Raw genomic sequence first — 24,707 nt, forward strand, 5'->3', positions numbered from 1 at the left:
ATGAACCACGTGTCCTAGCGTGGGGAAACGCGTCGAGGTGGAGACGTCTTGATTATTATATAGCTGGCGGTTCATTATACCTGCTTAAGGACTAACTTTCCAAACGTCATATGGATACTCCTGGATGAAAATCTTTGATTGGGACTACAGATAAGCACGCTGTGCCAACATAGTTCCATTAGGAGACACCAAGTTAAGTTTGGTTATTGCAATGTGTCCTGCTGTGAACCAACATCATGGTTATGCATTTTAAATTGTATCAATTTGTCTTTTTTGGTTATTTGTAAACCCTGGTCTTGATATTCAAGATCAGGGGTTGCCATCTAATTGGCGTAAGACAATTGAGTTGTATATCTAAGTGCACATATTGGTGGTAATTTTCTATTTGAATAAAATTTAATATTTTCACAATTGGGGATTTTTCTATGACTAAATCAGAGTAATATCCCCTGGACCCTTAGAGGTAATATTTAAACCTGATACGCCGCATTGAGACACGTGCAGTGAAAAATCACTGATGTGTGAGCAGACCCATTCATTATAATGGGTCTGCGTAGGTCAGTGATTCTGGTACGTTTAAAAAAAAGCACAAACGTACCAGAATCACTGACGTGTGAAAGGGGCCTTAGTGCTCCTTTCCTGTCCTGGTACCCACCATTTTTCACATAACAGATGGAATGGACATCATCAGCGGTTCTTTTGGAAAAGTAGTAAAATGTGATTCTCATGGACCAACTTCCTCCATCCACGTCTGGACAGAACTGATTTCATAATTGTAGAAAGTGAATTGCTGTGGAAGCTGGCTGATTTTTTGTGGCAGTACACCTCTCTCTTTGTGGAGATTTCAGAGATTCTATATACAGATGGAATAAAAGCTAGTCTAATGTAACTTGCAGGACATCTGACCTGCTACTTGTTACATCTGCAACAAAACGTGCAACAAAGCAGGTCAGTGCTGAGTAAGGTAAGGCTAGTTTCACACTTGCGTTGGCTTGAATCCGCTGGGTCCGTTGCTCACGCATCCGTTATTTTTGTGTTGTCAACAGATGCAACAGGTCCGTTATTTCACAGGAATCCGTTGAATCCTGTGAAATAACGGACCCGTTGCATCCGTTTGGCGTCCGTTAGGCGTCCGTCTAACAGAATGCGTCGGCTCTTTTTTTTTTTTTTATTCTGGGCATGCTCAGTAGAAATTAGCGGAATCCAGCGGCGGATTCCATTATAAAGCACTTTGCATAGTTTGTGACAAAAACCATAGCGTTCAAAGAAGCAGCATGTCAATTGTTTTTGCCATTTTAGGTGCGTTTTGCTAACATTGAAGTCAATGAGAAATGGCAAAAACCAAGAAACTTCAAATTTCCTGCGTTTACCTGCTTTTTATGTGCAGAAAACAAGCGTATTGAACTGCCAAAACGCATGCTTTTTGAACATTATAATAATGATTTCATATGTCCCTTTACACACACACATAGTCCGACAATTAAATTTATGAAAATTACTAATTTTTAGCTATTTTTCTAATAAATAGTATATTACCGCTATAATTTCCTTAAATATTTCTATTTCTTAAATTATTTCTAAAATTCTATATCTGTTCCTTTTTTTTTCCTTTTTTCATTGGGTTTGACTGTTTAATCTTTATTTAGCAGTGTCTTGATGTTCAAAACGCATGTGAAAAAGCAGGTAAAAAGCGCTGAAAACGCATCTAAAAACGCGGTAAAATACGCATGCCTTTTCAGTGCTAAAATTCAGAAAAAGGCAACTTTGGTCAAATCAATTAAGCCCAAAATGTGCGTTCTGAACTGCAAGTAGGAGAATGCAAAGTGCGGTCGCAGCCTTAGGGCTAAAACACAAGGCCAAAATTCCCTGCCTAATTTGGGGCTGAAACATCTGGGGGCAAAAAGCTGGGGGCAAAATATCTGTGGGCGAACTGCTGTTGGCGAAATGTGCGGGGGAGAAATGGGCAAAACATCCTGGGGGCGAACTGCTGGGGGGCGAAACATCCGGGGGCGAACTGCTGGGGGCGAAACGTCCGGGGGAAAATGTCCGGGGTGAACTGCTGGGGGTGAAACGTCCGGGGGCAAACTGCTGGGTGCGAAACATCTGGGGGCGAACTGCTGGGGGCGAAACATCCAGGGGAAAATGTCGGGGGGTGAACTGCTGGGGGTGAAACGTCCGGGGGCGAACTGCTGGGGGTGAAACATCCATGGGCGAAACATCCGTGGGCGAACTGCTGGTGGGGAAACATCCGGGGGCAAAACGTCCGGGGGCGAACTGCTGGGGGCGAAACATCCGGAGGCGAACTGATGGGGGCGAAACATCTGGGGGCAAACTGCTGGGGGCGAAACATCTTCTTAGCGATTTTCCAGTGCTTAGCACTTGGGTAAGTGCCTACTGTGAAAGAGGTCTTAAGGCTAAAACACCAGGCCAAAATTCCCTGCCTAATTTGGGGCCGAAACATCCGGGGGCGAAATGCTGGGGGCGAAACATCCGGGGGCGAAATGTCCGGGGGCGAACAGCTGGGGGCAAAACATCCGCGGGCAAAACGTCCGGGGGCGAACTGCTGGGGGCAAAACATCCGGGGGCAAAATGTCCGGGGGCGAACTGCTGGGGGCCAAACATCCGGGGGCGAAACATCCGGGGGCGAACTGCTGGGGCCGAAACATCTTCTTAGCGATTTTCCAGTGCTTAGCACTTGGGTAAGTGCCTACTGTGAAAGAGGTCTTAAGGCTAAAACACCAGGCCAAAATTCCCTGCCTAATTTGGGGCCGAAACATCTGGGGGCGAATATCCGTGGGCGAACTGCTGTTGCCGAAATGTGCGGGGAGAAATGTCCGGGGGCAAACTGCTGGGGGCAAAAAATCCGGGGGCGAACTGCTGGGGGCGAAACGTCCAGGGGCGAACTGCTGGGGGCAAAACATCCGGGGGCGAACTGCTGGGGGCGAAACGTCCAGGGGCGAACTGCTGGGGGCAAAACATCCGGGGGCGAACTGCTGGGGGCGAAACATCCGGGGGCGAACTGCTGGGGGCGAAACATCCGGGGGCGAAGTGTCTGGGGGCAAACTGCTGGGGACGAAACGTCCGGGGGCGAACTGCTTGGGGCGAAACGTCCGGGGGCGAACTGCTGGGGGCAAAAACATCCGAGGGCGAACTGCTGGGGGCGAAACATCCGGGGGCGAACTGCTGGGGGCGAAACATCCGGGGGCAAACTGCTGGGGGCAAAACATCCGGGGGCGAACTGCTGGGGGCGAAACATCCGGGGGCAACCTGCTGGGGGCGAAACATCCGTGGGCGAACTGCGGGGGGCGAAACATGCGGGGGCGAACTGCTGGGGGCGAAATGTGTGGGGGCGAAATGTGCGGGGGGCGAAACATCCTGGGGCGAAATGCTGTGGGCGAAATGTTCGGGGGCGAAGTGTACCTGGGGGCGAACTGCTGGGGGCAAAATGCTGGGGGCGAATTGCTGGGGGCGAACTGCTGGGGGCAAAATGCTGGGGGCAAAATGCTGGGGGTGAACTGCTGGGGGCGAAACTTCCAACTCCCCTTCCAGTTTGCGTAGGCGCATTTTGCTCTTCCCTGCTATGGGCAGTGTCTGAAACTTAACTGCCTATGGGTCAGCACACGTATTTTTGGCTTCTGCTTATTGTAACCATTCGAAGTGAAGTGAAAAACGAGATGATGTCCCTGCAAAGGCGCGAGATTTTGTTGGCTATCATCCACATCAGTCACATTGGGAGGATGACAAGTAGCTGCTGAGATGAGGGACAGGAGCCGCTGCAATGATGCCCATTGGACTGGACCAGTCCAGTCAGGTTTCCATTCAGCACGGGATCTATTGAAAAGATTTTATGGGAGATATGCAGGAGGTCAGGACATAATATACAACATATTAGAATGCAGCACAGACGCTAAGTAAGATGGTGGCATTAGCTCATATTGGAAAAACTGCCCCTTCCCGCAATTGCCAGTCCCCGGAGAGGCTGGTTGGAGGAAGGACCCGCAGCAGAGCAGGCTGGGGTCCGGTCAACATCAGGACCGGCGACCATCCTCCGGGTCAGGGGTCCCCTTGGACGTGGGGAATATGAATGACTGCCGGGTGCGTATCACCGTACCCGTTCTCGCTTGGGTGGCCTGAGCCAGTTCCCGTTTTCCGGACTGGGGAAAAGGGGTGCTGCCTGTTACTTATAGGCAGCATCAAGGTTCAGGTTGCTTGGGTGGGAAAGCGGATGGACCCATTCCCGTTAATGTTATTAAGAATGTTTTCCCGTTTGCAACGGTTCAAGTACTGTGCCTCCCGCAAGGGAAGAAATGAAAAAAAAAATGCTTTTGAATGTTTTTCTTGTTATTTATCTTTCAGAAAAAATAAAAATAAATAAAAACCGGTGTGGACGGGCAGCCCGCAGACGGTCTGCATTAAACCAAGGGGGAATGTGACGCCCTGGACCCCAGGGGTCACAGGTCAGTTCACTCACCACATACACCCCCACACTAGAAAGGTACCATCAGTCAACCACAAAGACCTGATTGCCTCCCTCAGAGTCAGACAGGCACACCAGGTGGGCGGAGTCAGGTGGAAAGACACGCCCCCGACGAGTCTGCTGGCCTGAGGCAGGAAAACCGTAGACAGTTCAGTTCAGTACAGTGGAGTGGAGAGTAGTGGAGTACAGTTCTGCTTGGGGCCTGGGCTGGAGCCTAGGACCCCAGAGCAGTCAGGCAGGCAGACAGCAGTGGCCGCCTGCAAGAGACCAGGAATACGACCGGTGGAACCGTGAGGGACCAGGACAGAATTGTGGCCCGCCGGAACCGAACCGGGGAGCCAACAGGATACCGGAGCACCAGGCAGGGTACTCAGACCCCGAACTAGGCTATACGCCACCACCATAGTCAGATTAACTGATTGCGGTCTGGACCTCAGGGGTTCATTCCCACCAAAGTCCCGATTGAAGGCAACAGCCCAACCCGTCCAGATAAGAGCCACCGCCAGAGGCCAGAGATCCAAGGGCCAGCATCTGTTGGCAAAAGGGGCTCCTACGACACATACACGCCAGGGAGCGGACTACCAGTGCCCAGGCACAGTGGTCACACTACAAACACAGGTGCAGGAGAAAGGCGGACATTGCCAACCCGACTAGGAAGCTGCAGCCGGCTGCGGGCCCCGTTGATACCTCCGTTTGGTTTACCAGTGACTCTGTGTGGTTTAATCATGAGTACACCAGTGCCATCCGGCACTGCACCGCGCCGCACCGCAGCCCTGCGCCCTGCACCCCAGCCCTCGCACAACCGGGCTCCGGGACCAACATCCCCTACCCACGGAGGGGTCAACACCTAGCTGCGCCATTACACCGCTCCCGGGAGTCGCCGTACCTTCACCGCAGCGGTGGTGTCCACCATCACCACAACCCGTGGGTGGCGTCACGAACAATCATCCCAAAACCAAACACCCGCATTCCCCCGTGCGTAGCGCCAAACCCCCTTGCAGAGTGACATGACCTCCGGGTCCATGAGAGGCTTGAGCCATCGCCCGCAGTGCGAGCACGGATCCGAGCGGCTCGGCGGTCGCAGCTGAGGCCGCAGAGCGGTACAATTGCCCAGTATGAGAATTGCACAAAGATGAAGGGTGCAAGTCACACACATGTGAAGCACAGTGTCTAGCCAACAGCCTATTATACACCTCTACTATTCGATTAGGCAGACTACCCCGCACCCTCTCAGTACACTAAAGAGGTACAGGACTCACTATTGATGGGTCTGGCTGCCCCTGTAAAAATTATAAATAGGGCAGAAAAAGTAAATAGGAGGTATTTGCTTATATTTTGGGCAAAATGCACAAGCTTGCAACCCAACATCAAGGGTCCCGATGTCTTGTGAGGCCCCACACTACATTAAAATAAAAAGTATAGCCAAATAAAAAGCAATATGATTCAGACCATTAATGCCTTAGCTACTTATGATCTACTAACGATACAGAGCCTGCATGTTTGCCGAATATTATTTGATGAATAATTCAGCCATCATTACCTCTAACAGTAGGAGGTGGAACTAAGCTCCACCAGCAGCTATTAACCTGTCAATCTGTGGCAGCAGCATTTAGTGTGTGTGTTTAGGGGGGTGTACAATTCTATCCCCTCATCTTTCCCACAATGTGATTGCGGGGCGCCGATGAGTTGTCATGACAGCCAAGGGTTGGCTGGAGCCCCCTGTGTCTGTCTTCACACTTCTCTAAATAAAAAAATATATATACGCAGAATTGCACTTTTTTTTCTATTTTGCCACACACTCAGTTTTTTTCCTGATTTTCCAGTATGTAGTGCCCCTGAGCCCTTCAGGGTGCTACAATTTTCTGCATCCCCACAAGGATGTAGGGTCTACCCCCTAGGGCCCCGCGAGACCAGTGCCGGTAATACCAAAAACCCAGGTAATCCCAGTTTTCCCCAACAATCCCCCATACAATGGTACTTAGCTAGTGTCGGACCAATGGATGGCCACCTAGAGGTGGAGCCAGTCCAGTCCACTAGTTGACCAGGTGGGAGGGGCAGACTGTGGAGAGTAGTCAGTCAGAGTAAGTGCCAGACAGGCAAGGAGTGAAGGTGGAAACAAAGTGACGTCCTGACTCAGGTTGACAGAAAGTTGGTACCCAGGAGAGTAGTTGCCGGTGGAGTACGGTGAAGTACTCCCAGAACTACGCACCAACCAGGTACAGGACCCTAGGACAGGAAAAAGCTTCAAGCCGACCTGTTAACACCTACACAGCGAGGGGACCATCAAGGACCTCGCTGCCCCTAAAAATCCGAAGACTCAGTAGCAAAGGGAGAACTGGGGACAAGACCAGAGACTCCAACCCTACAGGGTTCACGCTACCGTCAGGCAGACAGAAGTGGACAAACCACCGGATGGGGACCCCCAGTTGCCTTACACCATGGGGACCCATTTACCAGAGACAGGTGCAGGGGAATAAGGTACCAGATTACTACACTGGCACTGGGATGAAGGGGACCCGAAGGTGAAACCAGCCAGGATCGAGTAACCTGTTACCACCTACCAGCAGTGAGTAAAAACCAGTTGCACTATACCTCTGTGTGGACTACCTTCTTCCGACGTCCATCAGAACACCCATCCTCTGGGGCCTACTATCCAGGCTGTAATTACCACCAGCCCCAGTAGTGACATTCTGCAGTGGTGGCTCCACACATATAGCCACAACACCGCAAGTGGCATCACGTATGAACATTAACATAAATCCCCTGGCTGAAAATTCACCCCATTACATAAAGGGCCCAGAGCATGGAACCGGACAATGGCCACCCCAGTGACATTTCCCAGACGTACACCGCACGGAACAGAGTACCCCATATCCCTGGGCGCGACAACCCTTTTTCCTGGCGTCACGATCAGGATTGAACTGGACTCGGTCAAACCAGGTGAAGTGTACCTTAAAAGACTGTGTTTTGTGGACTGTACTTTATTGTCTGAAAAACTGCCGCCATTTTGCTGTGAAAAATAACTGCGCCACAGCAGAACAAAAGGCGTGAAAAGAAAGCCGGAAGCAGGGAGCCCGGAGGCCCTGCACCAGAATGCCTCCAGGACTGTTACAGGCAACATGTCTGCTCCAGGGGATCGTACCAGTGCCCTGGTCAACCAGGCACCTGGACCACGGAGAGGCTAGAAGCGGAGGTCCAGCGGCTGTGCTGGAGCGAGTTGAGGAGTGGAAGGCGGAGATGATGGAGATGGTGGCAGCCATGCGAGCCCAAGAGAGAGGAGACCGCTTGACCAGGCTGCACCTGTGACGCCCTGGACTAGCCAGGTAGCCACAGGTAGGCCCTTGCATAACACCCGTCCCCTAAAAAGGTGTCATCAGCCACCCTTAAAACCCTAGTCACCCTCCCTCAGTGCTTAATAGACACACCAGGGGGGCATGCCCAGGTGGTTGGACACGCCCACTGAGGAGTTCAGAGGGCCTGAGGCAGGAAACACAGAGAGCTGAGTGGGGAAGTTCAAGTGCAGCAGAACTGTGCCCAGGTCTGCCGCAGACTGACAACAGGTGTCTAGGTCGGAGCCCATTCACTTCTGCCTAGGAGGCAGACGGTGGCCTTAGCCTGCAGGAGGCGGCAAGACGGCCAGGTGGAACCGTAAGGGACCGGGACAGGGTAGTGGCCCGCCGGTACCGAACCGGGGAACCGACTGGAAACCGGAGTACAGAGGGGGGTACTCAGACCCTGAAACGAGGTCCAGAAGCCACTGGACTGAGTTAATTCACTGATTGAAGTCTGGACTATAGGTCCTTTCCCACCCAAGTCCCGACTGAAGACAACAGCCCACCGAGGGGGATAGAAAGCCACCGCACAGGCAGAGAGATCCCACGGGCCAGCGTCTGCGGGCAAACAGGCTTTCCCGACACACATACCGCCGGGGAGCAGACTCCCGTCGCTGAAGCGAAGGCAGTCTTCATACACACTACACGGTGCAGGAGAAAGGCAAAGACCACCAACCCGAGTAGGGGGACCAGAAGCAGCCGGTTGCGGGCACCGACCACCATCATCTTTGTTTACCAGAGACTCTTGTGCATCAATCATAGTGAGTACAACTGTGCCCTCGGGCCCCGCACCGCCCTGCACCGCCAAGTACCAACATACCATCCCAATCGGGTCCCGGGGCCATCACCCCTGCCCACGGAGGGGTTAACACTTTTGCTGCGCAACATCTCCCCTGGGGTGCCCAGTAAACAGCAGCGGTGGTGTCCACATTAACCACAGCCCGTGGGTGGCGTCACGAACTTAACTAAAATCCACGGCCCCGGCCGTAAACCTAACCCCCTACGTAGTGCCAGCATCCTTTCAGAGCGAAGTGATCCCGGGTCCGGAGGTGCTCGAGTCACCCACCAACGAGCACGGATCCGATTGGCTCGGCTGCGTCCGAGCACGGGGTGGTACACACCAACCCAGCTATCAGGGTCCGTCCTCGACCAGGCTGTGTCACCCCCAGAGCCAGAGAGACCAGAAGCGGTAACATCACTTTCTCCGCTGGAGAAGGAGTAAGCACTCTCTGATCCAGTGATGGCAGCCTAGGCGATGACATCATCGAGAGCCGCGGAGGAGGTCAACATCAGTGCTGATGACTGAGGTACTGTACCCAGTCGCTGTCGGGGACCCGGCATTGAGCTACGCTGAACCAGGTAGCAGGAAGTCAGCAGTCGTCACCTGAGAGTGGGTACGGATTGAGGAGGACACCCATGGAGGCTGCCAGGCCATCATCACCCAGCTGGCCCGGGAGTGGGAGCAGCGGGAGGTACGGCGGGCACAGGCAGAGGTCAGAGACTTCCAGGAGAAGCAGCGCCTGCGGCTCGCCACCTACCGCGCCTGAGGCCTGATGTACCAGGGTGTTGTGGAACATTTTAGCATCAAGAGGGGATGGGGTTTCATTGCAGAGCCCGGCTTGAAGGAGGGAGTGTTCATCAAGGTGGAAGCTAAATGATGTCCTGACTCGGGTTGACAGTGACCTGGTACCCAGGAGAGTAGTTGCCATTAACGTACTAGACTATTAACATATGAAACATTGGATGAATGACAGGCGTAGGCCTGTTCCTCTGAGAACCCTGCCACTACAGACAAGATACAACTTGGAGAGCCCTCTTTGAGTCTCCATATTTCCAAAAATTATGGGCAGACAACAGGACAGTGGCATCAATTGTGTAATAATTATAATGGATAACTCAGGAATCTATTTGCGTGGAGCAAAGACACAACTGAACCCAGTTTATAGGTGATAAAGTTTGTATTGTGACACATGGTGATTAGCAAACAAGTGCAGAGGAAAACCAATCAAGTCCATAAACACACAGAGAAAATATGAAATGAAGCCTTTAAGAAAAGTCTTTTGAAAACCTCACAGTTTAATGTGATTTAGCAATGCAGTCTTTGAAGCTCCGTAAGGAAGTCTCTGACAGTCCAGAAAAGGGCTATAAAATGCTCCTCAGTAGGGCCGGGTTTAGACAGACATATTTTTTATAGTCCGTATATGGACTGCATTGCCTGGACTAGCCGAGGGACTCTCAAATCAAACTTACAGACTCATAAGTATACAGTGGGTATGGAAAGTATTCAGACCCCGTTAAATTTTTCACTCTGTTTCATTCCAGCCATTTGGTAAATTAAAAAAAGTTCATTTTTTCCTCATTAATGTACTCTCTGCACCCCATCTTGACAGAAAAAAAGCAGTTATGTAGAAATTTTTGCTAATTTATTACACGAGAAAAACTGAAATATCACAGACTCAGAAGTATTCAGACCCTTTTTCAGACACTCATATTTAAGTCACATAATGTCCATTTCCTTGTGATCCTCCTTGAGATGGTTCTACTCCTTCATTTGAGTCCAGCTGGGTTTAATTAAACTGATAGGACTTCATTTGGAAAGGCACAAACCTGTCTATACCTCACAGCTCACAGTGCATGTCAGACTAAATGAAAATTATAGAGGTCAAAGGAACTGCCCAAGGAGCTCAGAATTGTGGCAAGGCACAGATCTGGCCAAGGTTACAAAAGAATGTCTGCAGTACTCAAGTTTCCTTAGAGCACAGTGGCCTCCATAATCCTTACATTGAAGAAGTTTGGGACCACCAGAACTCTTTCTAGACTTGTCTGTCCAGCCAAACTGAGCAATCGTGGGAGAAAAGCCTTGGTAAGAGAGGTAAAGAAGAACCCCAAGATCACTGTGTCTGAGCTCTAGAGATGCAGTAGGGGAGATGGGAGAAAGTTCCACAAAGTCAGCTATCACTGCAGCCCTCCACCAGTTGGGCTTTTATGGCAGAGTGGCTGGACGGAAGCCTCTCCTCAGTGCAAAACATAATGAAAGCTTGCATACAGTTTGCAAAAAAACACAGGAAGGACTCCCAGACTATGAGAAATAAGATTCTCTGGTCTGATGAGATGAAGATAGAACTTTTTGGTGATAATTCTAAGCAGTATGTGTGGTTAAAACCAGGCACTGCTCATTACCTGCCCAATACAATCTCAACAGTGAAACATGGCGGTGGCAGCATCATGCTATGGGGGTGTTTTTCAGCTGCAGGGACAGGACGACTGGTTTCGGCCAAATACAGAGATATCCTGGAAGAAACCTCTTCCAGAGTGCTCTGGACCTCAGACTTGGTCGAAGGTTTACCTTCCAACAAGACAATGACCCTACGCACACAGCTAAAATAAAAAAAGAGTGGCTTCAGAACAACTCTGAGACCATTCTTGACTGGCCCAGCCAGGGCCCTGACCTAATCCCAATTGAGCATTTCTAGAGAGTCCTGAAAATGGCTTTTCACCAACGTTCACCATCCAACCTAATGAAACTGGAGAGGATCTGCAACACAGAATGGCAAAGGATCCCCAATACCAGGTGTGAAAAACTGATTTCATTATTCCCAAGAAGACTCATGGCTGTACTAGCTCAAAAGGGTGCTTCAACTCAATACTGAGCAAAGGGTCTGAATACTTATGACAATGTGCTATATTAGTTTTTCTTGTTTAATAAATTTGCAAAAATGTCTATATTTCTGTTTCCTGTTCTGTCAGGGTGGGGAGCAGAGTATATATTAATGGGAAAAAAATGAACTTTTTTGAATTTACCAAATGGCTGCAATGAAACAAAGAGTGAAAATTTTAAAGAGGTCTGAATACTTTCCATACCCACTGTATGTGAGGCCACGATACATGTGGTCATGCCGGGCATTGTGGCTTGTATGCATATCGTGAAATAGGCTTAAATGAACCATAACTAAGAAAGGAATTAAAATGTCACTTCTTTGATTGCATTCCTCTATGAGGTAGACTCTCATTGAGGTTTTTTACATAGATTTTTCAGACTGAAAAATCCATCCAGGAAACTTTTAACAATTTACGTTTTTGGTATAGTATTGTTTTTTGTAAATTAGTTGCTTAACTTGTCAAATTTCGAGGGATTTCTTAAGCAGAAATGCCTCAAGAATTGACATTGATGCTTCTTTTCTACTCTTTAAAAAGATAATGAAAAAGTTCTATATAAACACCACAAAATTCACATGGAGATGTGAATTTGTCTAAAAACCCACATTAGATTTTTCTAACTCAGAAAATCTTCATGTGAGCAGACCCACTGGATCTTTTCAGACAAAAACATTTTCAGTGAATTTTTTAAGTGGATTTACTCTCAAATTCACATTAAAAATGCTTCAAATATCCTGCCAATATGTTTCCTACTAATTTTAATGGGAAAGCCACATTATTGCTTGTACTGTTAGCTTATGCCAATGAGATTTGGAAAACTACCCCAAACTTAAAGCGTATATTCACATAGAGTTTTAAAATCTGAGTTGGCTTTCAAGAAAAATCTAGAGAAATATAGATGTTATTGGTTTTGATGGGGATTTGAAGAATTTTTTTTTCATTTTTTGTAATTTATTCACAACACCTATTTTTTTGTGAAATACTATTTCTATAAGCAGAAAACATTGTTCTTCATTATACCATCTAATGACATAAAGATAAAAACAACATATACATTTTGTGACTTAATGCACTCACTCCTCCGAAATTTGTAGTGGTTCCATTTGCTCATATTGTTGCTTGTTGAGTGGTATGAAGCAAAAAAGTGGACATAGTACAAAGCAGCAGAAAATGTGAGGTCAAATGTATTGGTCATACACATGACCGGGTATGGCTGATTAATTTCATTCCAGCTTCCCCTCATTTATTATCCTCACCGTTCAGCTCCCTTTAATCTGTAATAAAACATACAGGAGACTTAATTTGGAATAAATTGGCCACAGTGGAAATAACAATTATAATTACTGAATGGGGGAGGTCACTGGAGCTACAAGATCCGACACTCACATAAACCAAATTTTTCAAATATTTTTCCCCTTAACTGTCAGACCCAGCTCGAGGGAACCACATCACCACTGTAAGTGGTAGATTAACCACACCAACGACTCCAGGGTCCACCCCCATCTAGAGCCCTACTATGGCTTGAGTCACACGAGCATATGAAAAATCGGTCCAATGCCCCTCCTGAAAAGTTGGAAGAGTGGTATCCGTGTGGTAGTCCATTTGTCATATGTGTGCTGTGCAAGTGGGTGATTTTTTTTCTCACTTTCCATCTGTGTACTGTCAGTGTGCTATCCGTTTTTTTTCTCAGCAACTATTACTAATTTACAGTCATCTACAGGACCATTTACAGTGTTTTATGCTACATGATAGTTATAGAAAAAAGGAAGAAAAACTGTACAACGGCAATTTTGTGAAATTAGAAAATGAGTTTATTGAGTATTTAATATAAACAGGAAAATTGCATAAAATGATTAAAAGGGACTTTGGTGAGAGGACCAGCAGGTGGCGTACGCACTCCACAGCTCAGTGGTATTGTAAGAAGAAATAGAGTGAAAGAGACATAAAATTGCAGCTAGACAAAAGCACCACACAAAAATGTCCACCAGCCACCACTTACAAAGTTAAATGTAAAAGGCCACTGCCACATACCATAGAGACTAAGTATCCAAGGTAAAAAATTGTGGTATTTGGAGGACATCAAGCAGATGCAATTGAGAAAAGCAAAAAAAACCTCAAATTCAGTAATAATATAACATATACCTGAGTCGTGGAGTGAGGATCCAGGGGTTTCCTGGTTTCTGTGGAGTGAGTACGCCACCTGCTGGTCCTCTCACCAAAGTCCCTTTTAATCCTTTTATGCAATTTTCCTGTTTATATTAAATACTCAATAAACTCATTTTCTAATTTCACAAAATTGCCGTTGTACAGTTTTTCTTCCTTTTTTCTGCATTTATGTTCTGTATATGGCTCTATCCATGTACACATTATGGCACGGCTTGATAACCCGTGAATGTTGTTTGTTCTAACTTCTATTACATGATAGTTATGTATCCATAAAAACGGATGTCACTAGGATGGTCCGTGTGATGCATGTGTGGCGTCCACTTTTTTCTCACACCCATTGACTTGTATTGGCGATTCTCGCACAATTTGGGCATCTACTCGCAGCTTGCTGCAACTTTTTTCTCATTCAGAATCTGAATGAGAAAAAAACTGACCATCTTCTCCAACTCATTGACTAAGGCTCTGTGCACACATTAACATATAGATGGCTTAGTAGGGTTATGTAACATGGTGCAGGGTGGTAGTTATGAGCGAGGTAATCGTCTGGTGCGCCTGGCATGCTACATGAAAATGGGGGTCCTTGCTGGGTGTGTGGTGCATTTCAGTAGCGATATCCCCTCGCAGGCCGCATATTGCCGATGGTTTCGGCTGGCCAGGACCAGATAGTATTTCGCTCCAGCGAGGAAACCACAACTTCTTCGAACATAAAGTCTTTACTGGACAGTTGATTACTGATAACTGCACACACACGGAAGTGGGCACATTGCTTTTCAGACATTTCAAACACATTAAGGGGTAACTTCAGACATAGTCTTGCAGCATGTTCCATCTTAAATGTTCTTATTCATCCCCATAATCCTGACCCGCTCCCCACCATCCAGCATGACCTGATATCCAAGCGCTCTAAAGTCACTCTGTCTTTACTGCTGCTCTGCTTCATATTTTTCTCCCTTTAGGATTGTGCCAATATGGCCGGATGAGGCTATTAGCCTCCTGATGCTTCTGGAACTGCTTCCCTCTTCTCTTTCTATTCGCCGGCTCCCTCTTCCTTTCAGGCCTTCGTCTTCTTGAGCTATAAGTTATTAAGGGACGTACTGCTGGGCATCTCCCTTAGGGTATGTTCACACATCAGATTTTTGCTGTGCAGCACAATCCGGCGCTTTGCGGGAAAAACGCATCCGTTTTTTTTTCCACCGGGTGCGGTTTTTCCTCATTGACTTTTATTAGTGCCGGATTGTGCCGCATATACTTGCGTTTGATCCGTTTTTTGCCAGATACGGCAAAAATCGTCACTCCGATGGCCACATAGGATGCAAAGAGGAATGTTTTTTGCCAGAGGCAAAAAACTGCATAGCGCTGCGTGCGGCATGGTGCATAATGAAAGTCTATGCGCACCGGATACGGTGGAAGCATGTACCATATCGGGTTGTTACTTCTGAGCATGCCCAGAAGTGATATAAATTCATTGCTTGTCAGAAAATCAATCACTCACTCTCTCTCAAACTCTCTCATTCACTTACTCATTCACTCACTCTCACCCACTCACCGATCACCGGCGCGGCACTGCACGGCTGTCACTAAGCTCCGGCGGCTTCTCCTGATTTGAAAATGCCGGCCACCCATTATTCAATCTCGTATTCACTGCTTCCCCCACCGACGCCTATGATTGGTTGCACTCAGACACACCCCCACGCTGAGTGACAGCTGTCACACTTCAACCAATCACAGCCGCTGCTGGGCGGGTCTATATCTTGCAGTAAAATAAATAAACAATTTTAAAAAAAAGCCGTGTGGTCCCCCCCAATTTTGATACCAGCCAAGATAAAGCCACATGGCTGAAGGCTGGTATTCTCAGGATGGGGAGCTCCATGTTATGGGGAGCCCCCCAGCCTAAAAATATCAGCCAACAGCAGCCCGGAATTGCCGCATCCATTAGATGCGACAGTCCTGGGTCTCTACCCGCCTCATCCCGAATTGCCCTGGTGCGGTGGCAATCGGGGTAATAAGGGGTTACTCATGGCAGGTGTCTACGAGACACCCTTAATGATTAACCTGTAAGTGAAAGTAAATAAACACATACACCCAAAAAAATACTTTATTTGGAATAAAAGACAAAAAACACCCTCTTTCACCATTTTATTAAAATCCCCAAATACCCCTCCAGGTCCGACGTAATCCACAGAGGTCCCACGACACTTTAAGCTCTGTTACATGAAGCTGACAGGAGCGGCAGTAGAACATCGCAGCTCTCTATCCACGCAGCAACTGAAGTGAATCGCGCTGTCAGCGGTGACGTCACTGAGGTAGTGCCGGGGTGTGTGCGGTGATGATGCCTGCGCTAGTGCCGGGACATGTGCGGTGATGATGCGTGCACTAGTTCCGGTGTATGTCCGGTGATGATGCGTGTGCTAGTACCGGGGTGTGTGTGGTGATGATGCACGCGCTAGTACCGGGGCGTGTGCGGTGATGATGCGTGTGCTAGTGCCGGGGTGTGTGCGATGATGATGCGTGCGCTTGTGCCGGGGCATGTGCGGTGATGATGCATGCGCTAGTGCCGGGGTGTGTGCAGTGATAATGCGTGCGGTAGTGCCGGGGTGTGTGCAGTGATAATGCGTGCGGTAGTGCCGGGGCGTGTGCGATGATGATGCGTGCGCTAGTGTCGGGGTGTGTGCGGTGATGATGCGTGCGCTAGTGCCGGTGTTTGTGCGGTGATGATGCATGCGCTAGTGCCGGTGTTTGTGCGGTGATGATGAGGTCTCTCTCTCTCAGCATTAAAAAAAAAAAGGATCCGTCACATCAGTTTTTACACAATCTGAGATGGATCCGTTGCATCAGGCACAAACCGGATTGTGCCTGATTGTAAAAAACAAATGTGTGAACTTCTTATTCACTCACTTGCTCAGTGGATAGGGATCTTGCTCCAGTCACTATCTGCTTTGCAGGTGGCTATTTTCTTATTATATTCTTGCTTCTGTGATTTTTGGTTTTCTTGCTATTCACAAATCACTCATACTATGCGGCTCTGCTGCGCCTCAGACTTGAGGTCTGTTTCTGTCACAGGCTGGGCCCTAACTGACGCTCTCACATAAAGCGTTTCACTCCCTCAGCACTAGCTCCTCCCCTATAGGCATATTCAAACTGTCTGTTGCCAGGTCTCTAAGGCTATGTCCGCACGTTGCTTTTTACCTGCTTTTTACCTGCTTTTTTGCTGCTTTTTCAACTGCAGCGTTTAATGCCAAAATGGTTGTGTTCTGCTTTTCAAGCAAAGTCTATGGGAATTTGGGTTTCTTGTCCGCACTATGCAGTTCAAACTGCTGCCTTTTTGTTGCAGAACTTTGGTCAAAAACTCAGCTTTGAAGTGCAAAACCCAAATGGCAAAAACAACTGACATGTCAGTTGTTTTTGCCATTTGGGTTTTGCACTGCAAAGCTGAGTTTTTGACCAAAGTTCTGCCACAAAAAGGCTGCAGTTTGAACTGCATAGTGCGGACAAGAAACCCAAATTCCCATAGACTTTGCTTGAAAAGCAGAACACAACCATTTTGGCATTAAACGCTGCAGTTGAAAAAGCAGCAAAAAAGCAGGTAAAAAGCAGGTAAAAAGCAACGTGCGGACATAGCCTTAGGCTAGTTTCACACTTGTGTTGAACGGTATCCGTTGCATTGTGTTGTGTAACGGATGCAGCGAATGTGTTGCATATAGTGGCACAATGGATGCAACGGATGCTGCAAAACAACGCAATTCGTTTTGATTTTTTTTACAGTTTTACCAGCGGCAGACTATTGTGAATGATCAGCTGATCGCTCCCTGCAGCCGACCGCCGGTGATCAGCTGAGCGCTGTCACTTGCCGGCCGCCGGGTGATCAGCTGATCGCTCCCTGCAGCCGACCGCTGGGTGATCAGCTGAGCGCTGTCACTTGCCGGCGGGTGGGCGCTCAACTGAGCGCTGTCACTTGCCGCTGGCGCCCAGGCATGCCGGCGGGCGCTCAGCTGAGCGCTGTCGCTTGCCGACGGCCGGGCGCTCAGCTGAACGTTCGGCCACCGCGAGCCAAAATAAAGTTTGATTTAAAAAAAAAAAAAGAGCATGCGCAGTGAAATCTAGAGGATTCCGCTGCTCAAAACATCGTTACATGCTGCGTTCCTCCCGCTGGGCGGAAGCAATGGAGCGTCGCCCAGCGGAAGCAACGCAGGTCCTTTTGGTACAATTCGTCAACCATACAAGTCTATGGGAAACAGCGGAATCCGTTAACGGATTCCGCTGTTTTCCAAAAGGGCGGATTGTAACGGAAGGAAAACAACGCAAGTGTGAAAGTACCCTTAGCTGCAGACCTATAATTCCCACATTAAGCATCTTACATTATATACCAATGCACATATGTTACACCATTAGTACTGCTACATCTCTATATAGTAACATTCTCAACTCTGATCTCTGCTAAATCTTATACATTACAATGCCTAACACTATACATTCCTATATAACTTTATAACTTATCACATATATCTAATATATAAAGCTGAGTGTATGTGTGTGTGTGTGTATGTATGTCCGCTAAAGGAATCCGCACCGTCGCATTTACAATCATGAAACTTTGGACAGATGCCTCATGTGACCCAGGGAGCGTCGTAGACTATGTTTTGACAGAAAAATTTAACCCTGTGCTTTACAGTTAGTCTCTAATATCCTGCCGCCATTAAACTGAATGGAGGTGGGAGCTATAGGTTATTAATAACAACTGTCAGTGGTTGCTATAGGAACAAAAACTGTTAGGCTATGTGCGCACGTTGCGTTTTTACCCGCGTTTCCGCAGCGTTTTTAGCTGCAGCGTTTTTGCGCTAAAACGCATGCGTTTTTGTTTTCCAGCAAAGTCTATGGGAAAAGATGAAATCCTGTCTGCACTTTGCTTTTTTTTCTGCAGCGTTTAATTTGCATATTTGTGGTCAAAAAACATGCAGAAAAAGAAGCAGCATGTCAGTTGTTTTTGCCATTTCTGCAGCGTTTCCTTAACATTGGCGTCAATGAGAAATGGCAAAACGCAACCAAAATCAACTTTGCTGCGTTTTTCATGCTTTTTACCTGCTTTTCCACTGCGTTTTTGGCTTCAAAAACGCATGCTTTTCTAACATAAAATTAAATGGTTATAATGTTCCTTTACACACACACAAGAACCGAAAATTTAAATGATAAAAAATATTAAACTTTACCTATTTTTCTGTTAAAATGTGCATAACCGCTATTATTTCATTAAAATTGATAATGTTCCATATATTTTTGTTAAAAGTTAATTTTATCCTTTTTTTCTCTTTTTTCATTCTTTTTGACTATTCCAACTTTATTTCTCAGTGTCTTGATCTACAAAACGCATCTGCAGAAACGCAGGTGAAAACGCAGGTAAAAAGCGCTGAAAACGCACTAAAAAACGAGGTAAATACGCATGCGTTTTTAGCGCTAAAAAATGGTCAAAAGCCATTTGGTCAAAAACCAAGGGAAGGAAAACGTGCAGAATAAACTGCAGGTACTCCGACGCAACATGCGCACATAGCCTAAGTTGAAGCTTATGCATGAGGTAATAAGATGTCGGTGGAGAGATGGATAGAGACAAAAAAAGACAGATAGACAGAGACAGCCCTGGAAAGAGACAGCCGGGCAAAGAGACAGCCAGGCAAAGAGACAGCCGGGGAAAGAGACAGCCGGGGAAAGAGACAGCCGGGGAAAGAGACAGCCGGGGAAAGAGACAGACGGGGAAAGAGACAGACGGGGAAAGAGACAGACGGGGAAAGAGACAGACGGGGAAAGAGACAGACGGGGAAAGAGACAGACGGGGAAAGAGACAGACGGTCAAAGAGACAGACGAGGAAAAAGACAGCCCTGAAAAGAGACAGTCCTATAAAGAGTCATTCGGCAAAGAGACAGACCTGGAAAGAGACAGACAGGGAAAGAGACAGCCCTGGAGAGAGACAGCCCTGGAGAGAGACAGATGGGGAAAGAGACAGACGGGGAAAGAGACAGACGGGGAAAGAGACAGACGGGGAAAGAGACAGACGGGGAAAGAGACAGACGGGGAAAGAGACAGACGGGGAAAGAGACAGACAGAGAGAGACACACCTGGAAAGAGTCAGCTGGGCAAAGAGACAGCCAGGGAAAGAGACAGCCGGGGAAAGAGACAGCCGGGGAAAGAGACAGCCGGGGAAAGAGACAGCCGAGGAAAGAGACAGCCGGGGAAAGAGACAGCTGGGGAAAGAGACAGCCAGGGAAAGAGACAGTTGGGGAAAGAGACAGACAGGGAAAGACACAGCCCTGAAAAGAGACAGTCCTGGAAAGAGTCAGCCGGGCAAAGAGACAGACTGGGAAAGAGACAGACCTGGAAAGAGACAGACCAAGACAGATGGAAAAGCGACAGATGGGGAAAGAGACAGACAAACACACACATAGAGACAGACACATAGATAGAGACAGACAGACACAGAAATGGAGACCGACAGACTGATACAAATACAGACAGAGATAGAAATAGTCAGACAGAGACATAGACACAGACAGACAAGGAAAGAGACAGACAGAGAGACAGACAGACAGCGACACACAGACAGAGACTGGGAGAGAGACAGAGAGACAGTTACTATCCCGGGCAACGCCCGGGTACTACAGCTAGTATATATAAATAGTTGGTGTCTTCAGGCATAGGAACTCGACCACCACCATCTTACATTTACTCCTTTTTAACTTCGATTACTCAATTATATTACAGAATAAATTCCATCTCCCAACATGTGGCTCCTTCTGTTGGTGGTGCTTGGCCTGATCTTGTACAGATGGTACAGACAAAGTCTAATCCTGGAAAATCTCACAGACAAATACGTCTTTATCACTGGATGTGACTCTGGATTCGGAAACCTACTGGCGAAAAAGCTAGACAAACGTGGAATGAAGGTTCTGGCTGCTTGTCTGACCGATCAGGGGGCCGAGAATCTAAAGAAAGAGACGTCCAGTAGACTGCAAACAATAATACTGGATGTTACCGACAGTAAAAGTGTGAGCTCTGCGTCTGAAAGGGTGGCAGCCACAGTTGGAAGTTCAGGTAATCTTTTGTGTTCCCTTACCTACCTACATTACTGTACACTATCAGTAGTATATGATTTTCTGAAAGAAAAAAAACACCACTGCCACACCTGTAATGACCCAGAAGGAGAAAGTACAAATGTTTCAGCATTCATAGGAGCCTGTGAAATAATTCCTGCTTTGACATATTTCCCGCTGTCATCCTGTCAGATTAATGCCGGCGTCACACGGTACGATATATCGGGGGATATGTCGTCAGGGTCACGTCGTTAGTGACGCACATCCGGCATCGTTAGACATATCGTACCGTGTGACACCTAGGAATGACTGTGAACGAGCAGAAATACTCACCTTATCGTTGCTCATTCACACGTCGTTCATTTTGAAAAAGTCGGTCCTCCTTCTGTGCTCCAATTGTTCATTGTTCCCGAGGCAGCACACATCACTCCGTGTGACACCCCGTGAACGACGAACACAGCTTACCGGCAATGCGGAAGGAAAGAGGTGGGCGCTTATCTCCGTCCCTCCGCTTCTATTGGCCGGCCGCTGTGTGATGTCGCTGTGACACCGAACGTCCCTCCCCCTTCAGGAAGAGGATGTTCGCCGCCCACAGCGAGGTCGTTCGGGAGATAAGTATGTGTGATAGGGGTTACCGACTTTGTGCGCCACGGGCAACTAATTGCCCGTGACGCACAAACGACGGGGGCGGGTACGATCGCTCGTGCGATCGCACGATAGATCGTCCTGTGTGACGCCGTCATAAGGGTTCTCTCACACTGGCGTATAAAAAAAAAAAAAAGTATTCTGTATGGTATGCGAGTGGTATGTAAGTGCAATTTTTTTATTTATTTTTTCTCACCTAGCATCCATATGTCATCTGTATGGAAACGCTCTATAGTCATTTACAGCACCATGTAAAGTGTTCTAAGCTACAGAATGGTAATGTATCTGTGAAAAACGGATGCCACACGGATGCCACATGGACATGCATGTGGTGCCCAATTTTTTTCCACAACCATTGACTTGCATTGAACAGTTATGTTCGATTAACGAGTGTAATCACAACATGCTGCTATTTTTTTCCTCAGTCCGATTTGAGCTGAGGAAAAATTTGCAGATCTGCTCTGTCTCATTAATTAACATTGGTCTGAGTGCAATGTGATTTTTTTTTCTTATATTACACTCTTCCATTATATACACCAGTGTAAAAGAACCCTAAATGTAAGTTATTGCTCTGTAATACCACTGGAGACCAAGATGTGGTGGTATAAGGGTTGGCAAGAGACTATATTGGAGGATGTCGATTAACACCCTCTATAGCAGAGGTCTCAAACACGCGGCCCGCGGGCCGCACGCAGCCCCTCAGGCTGCTTTGTGCGGCCCCCATGCCCGGGCTCCTATTCACTATCGCGCAGGGGCTGCAGCCACTGTCAGCTATTTATGCAAGATGATTGTTTTGCAGGCTCTGCGCAGAGACTCCAGCACTCTGTGCACAACTATTTCTCCAAAGCTGCATTGGAAATGTTGTGTACAGAGAGCCTGACTCTGCACGCACAGCGCAGGCAAAACAATCACCTGACAGAAATCACTGACAAGGGCTGCGGCCCCTGCACCTGCCGCGATAGTCACCGGGGGCACGGCCTGCAGACAGCAAGAAGCAGAGATGAGGCAGCCGAGGGAACGCGGGACAGGTGAGAAGAATGGTGTTTTTTGTTGTATGTGTATGTGAAGGACGGCACATTAACCCCTTAGCGACTTATGACGTACTGGGTACGTCTTGGTGACCTGGTACTTAAGGACCCTTGACGTATCCAGTACGTCATGGCGAAATCGCGGCCCCGAAGCCCCGGTGGCTGTGATCGCTTTGCAAATACCTTAGATTCGGGGAGGAGGGGACCTCAAGAGGGGTGGTGTCTCCTCCCTGGACCTACGGAGGCTCTGATTGGCTGATGAACGCCGCTTAGCCAATCACAGCCACTGTAAAGTTTCAGCCATTGAAAATGGTTGAAACATTGAAATCCAGCCATGATCAGTGCAGCTATAGCACTGATCATTGGCTGGAGCTGGGTGACCTCTGTTTCACCTGCCCCCAGTTCTGGAGAGACCGGCCTTATGAGCGATTTCTCCAATCACTGTGGATCTGGGTCCGGAGACCGCTCCCCTCAGCTTCACTCTGGTGTCTGTGGAAGCTGAGGATTGGAGAGCGATCAGTCAGTTATAGCCACTGCCCCCTTTCAGCCACCGCTGCCCCCACCCATTACTACAGGATGGGGACAAGGTGGGCACATTACTATAGAATGGGGACAAGGCTGGGGACATTATTATAGGATGGGGACAAGGCTGGGGATATTACTATAGGATCGGGACAAGGCTGGGGACATTACTATATGATGCAAAGAAGAGGGGAGCCAGCACTGCTCATGAATGGCATGCAACAATGAAAAAATAAAAAGTGTAAAATTCACAAATTCATTCCTACTCTAACAATTCAATGAGATTTTTTGCAAATTATTGATCAATGATTTGAGCCCCCCTGCCCCGTCACGGCAAATCTCTATAGGGGGGTCCCTACACTATGTCATAAATTAATATCGTACCATAAGGTCTCATATAATGACTTGAACAGGACATATAAGAACACCACTTACCCAGGGAATGTCAGAACCGCTCCCATGCTGCAAGGACTGACAACTGCGAATAAAGGCAGCCCAGGTGCCAGTGTGTGTGGCAGAACCACACACCCCAGCACAATGTCAGAACTGGCCCTCACAGTGCCAGACCAGCAAGCATGGATGAAGGGCGGAACAGCCTCAGGCAGGTGGTGCTTAAATAATGATGCCTATGGACCAGGGGGCGGTGGCTGTGTGTGAACAGGCACCAACATGAATTTTGATGGCAACAGAAGGAATTTGCAAACCACACTGGGCGTGCACGGCATGGTGGCAGTCAACCACCTGACCAGTAACGCAAAGAAGAGGGGAGCCAGCACTGCTCATGAATGGCATGCAACAATGAAAAAATAAAAAGTGTAAAATTCACAAATTCATTCCTACTGTAACAATTCAATGAGATTTTTTGCAAATTATTGATCAATGATTTGAGCCCCCCTGCCCCGTCACGGCAAATCTCTATAGGGGGGTCCCTACACTATGTCATAAATTAATATCGTACCATAAGGTCTCATATAATGACTTGAACAGGACATATAAGAACACCACTTACCCAGGGAATGTCAGAACCGCTCCCATGCTGCAAGGACTGACAACTGCGAATAAAGGCAGCCCAGGTGCCAGTGTGTGTGGCAGAACCACACACCCCAGCACAATGTCAGAACTGGCCCTCACAGTGCCAGACCAGCAAGCATGGATGAAGGGCGGAACAGCCTCAGGCAGGTGGTGCTTAAATAATGATGCCTATGGACCAGGGGGCGGTGGCTGTGTGTGAACAGGCACCAACATGAATTTTGATGGCAACAGAAGGAATTTGCAAACCACACTGGGCGTGCACGGCATGGTGGCAGTCAACCACCTGACCAGTAACGCAAAGAAGAGGGGAGCCAGCACTGCTCATGAATGGCATGCAACAATGAAAAAATAAAAAGTGACGTGACGGGGCAGGGGGGCTCAAATCATTGATCAATAATTTGCAAAAAATCTCATTGAATTGTTACAGTAGGAATGAATTTGTGAATTTTACACTTTTTATTTTTTCATTGTTGCATGCCATTCATGAGCAGTGCTGGCTCCCCTCTTCTTTGCGTTACTGGTCAGGTGGTTGACTGCCACCATGCCGTGCACGCCCAGTGTGGTTTGCAAATTCCTTCTGTTGCCATCAAAATTCATGTTGGTGCCTGTTCACACACAGCCACCGCCCCCTGGTCCATAGGCATCATTATTTAAGCACCACCTGCCTGAGGCTGTTCCGCCCTTCATCCATGCTTGCTGGTCTGGCACTGTGAGGGCCAGTTCTGACATTGTGCTGGGGTGTGTGGTTCTGCCACACACACTGGCACCTGG

The 24,707-nt window shown here is 48.0% G+C and overlaps 1 protein-coding gene across 4 annotated transcripts in view; it reads left to right on the plus strand.

Annotated features, from left to right (window-relative positions):
- LOC142290493 (retinol dehydrogenase 7-like) overlaps positions 1–24,707 on the plus strand; it is an 81,777-nt gene that overhangs the window by 12,604 nt on the left and 44,466 nt on the right. For all 4 annotated transcript variants that reach the window (XM_075334458.1, XM_075334455.1, XM_075334457.1 and 1 more), the window contains one exon: positions 20,381–20,710. In XM_075334458.1, the coding sequence (XP_075190573.1) occupies positions 20,401–20,710 (310 nt within the window). In that variant the 5' untranslated portion in view covers positions 20,381–20,400. The remainder of the gene's footprint in view (positions 1–20,380; positions 20,711–24,707) is intronic.

This window comes from Anomaloglossus baeobatrachus, chromosome 2 (genome assembly GCF_048569485.1).
Source record: "Anomaloglossus baeobatrachus isolate aAnoBae1 chromosome 2, aAnoBae1.hap1, whole genome shotgun sequence".
Lineage (NCBI taxonomy): Eukaryota > Metazoa > Chordata > Amphibia > Anura > Aromobatidae > Anomaloglossus > Anomaloglossus baeobatrachus.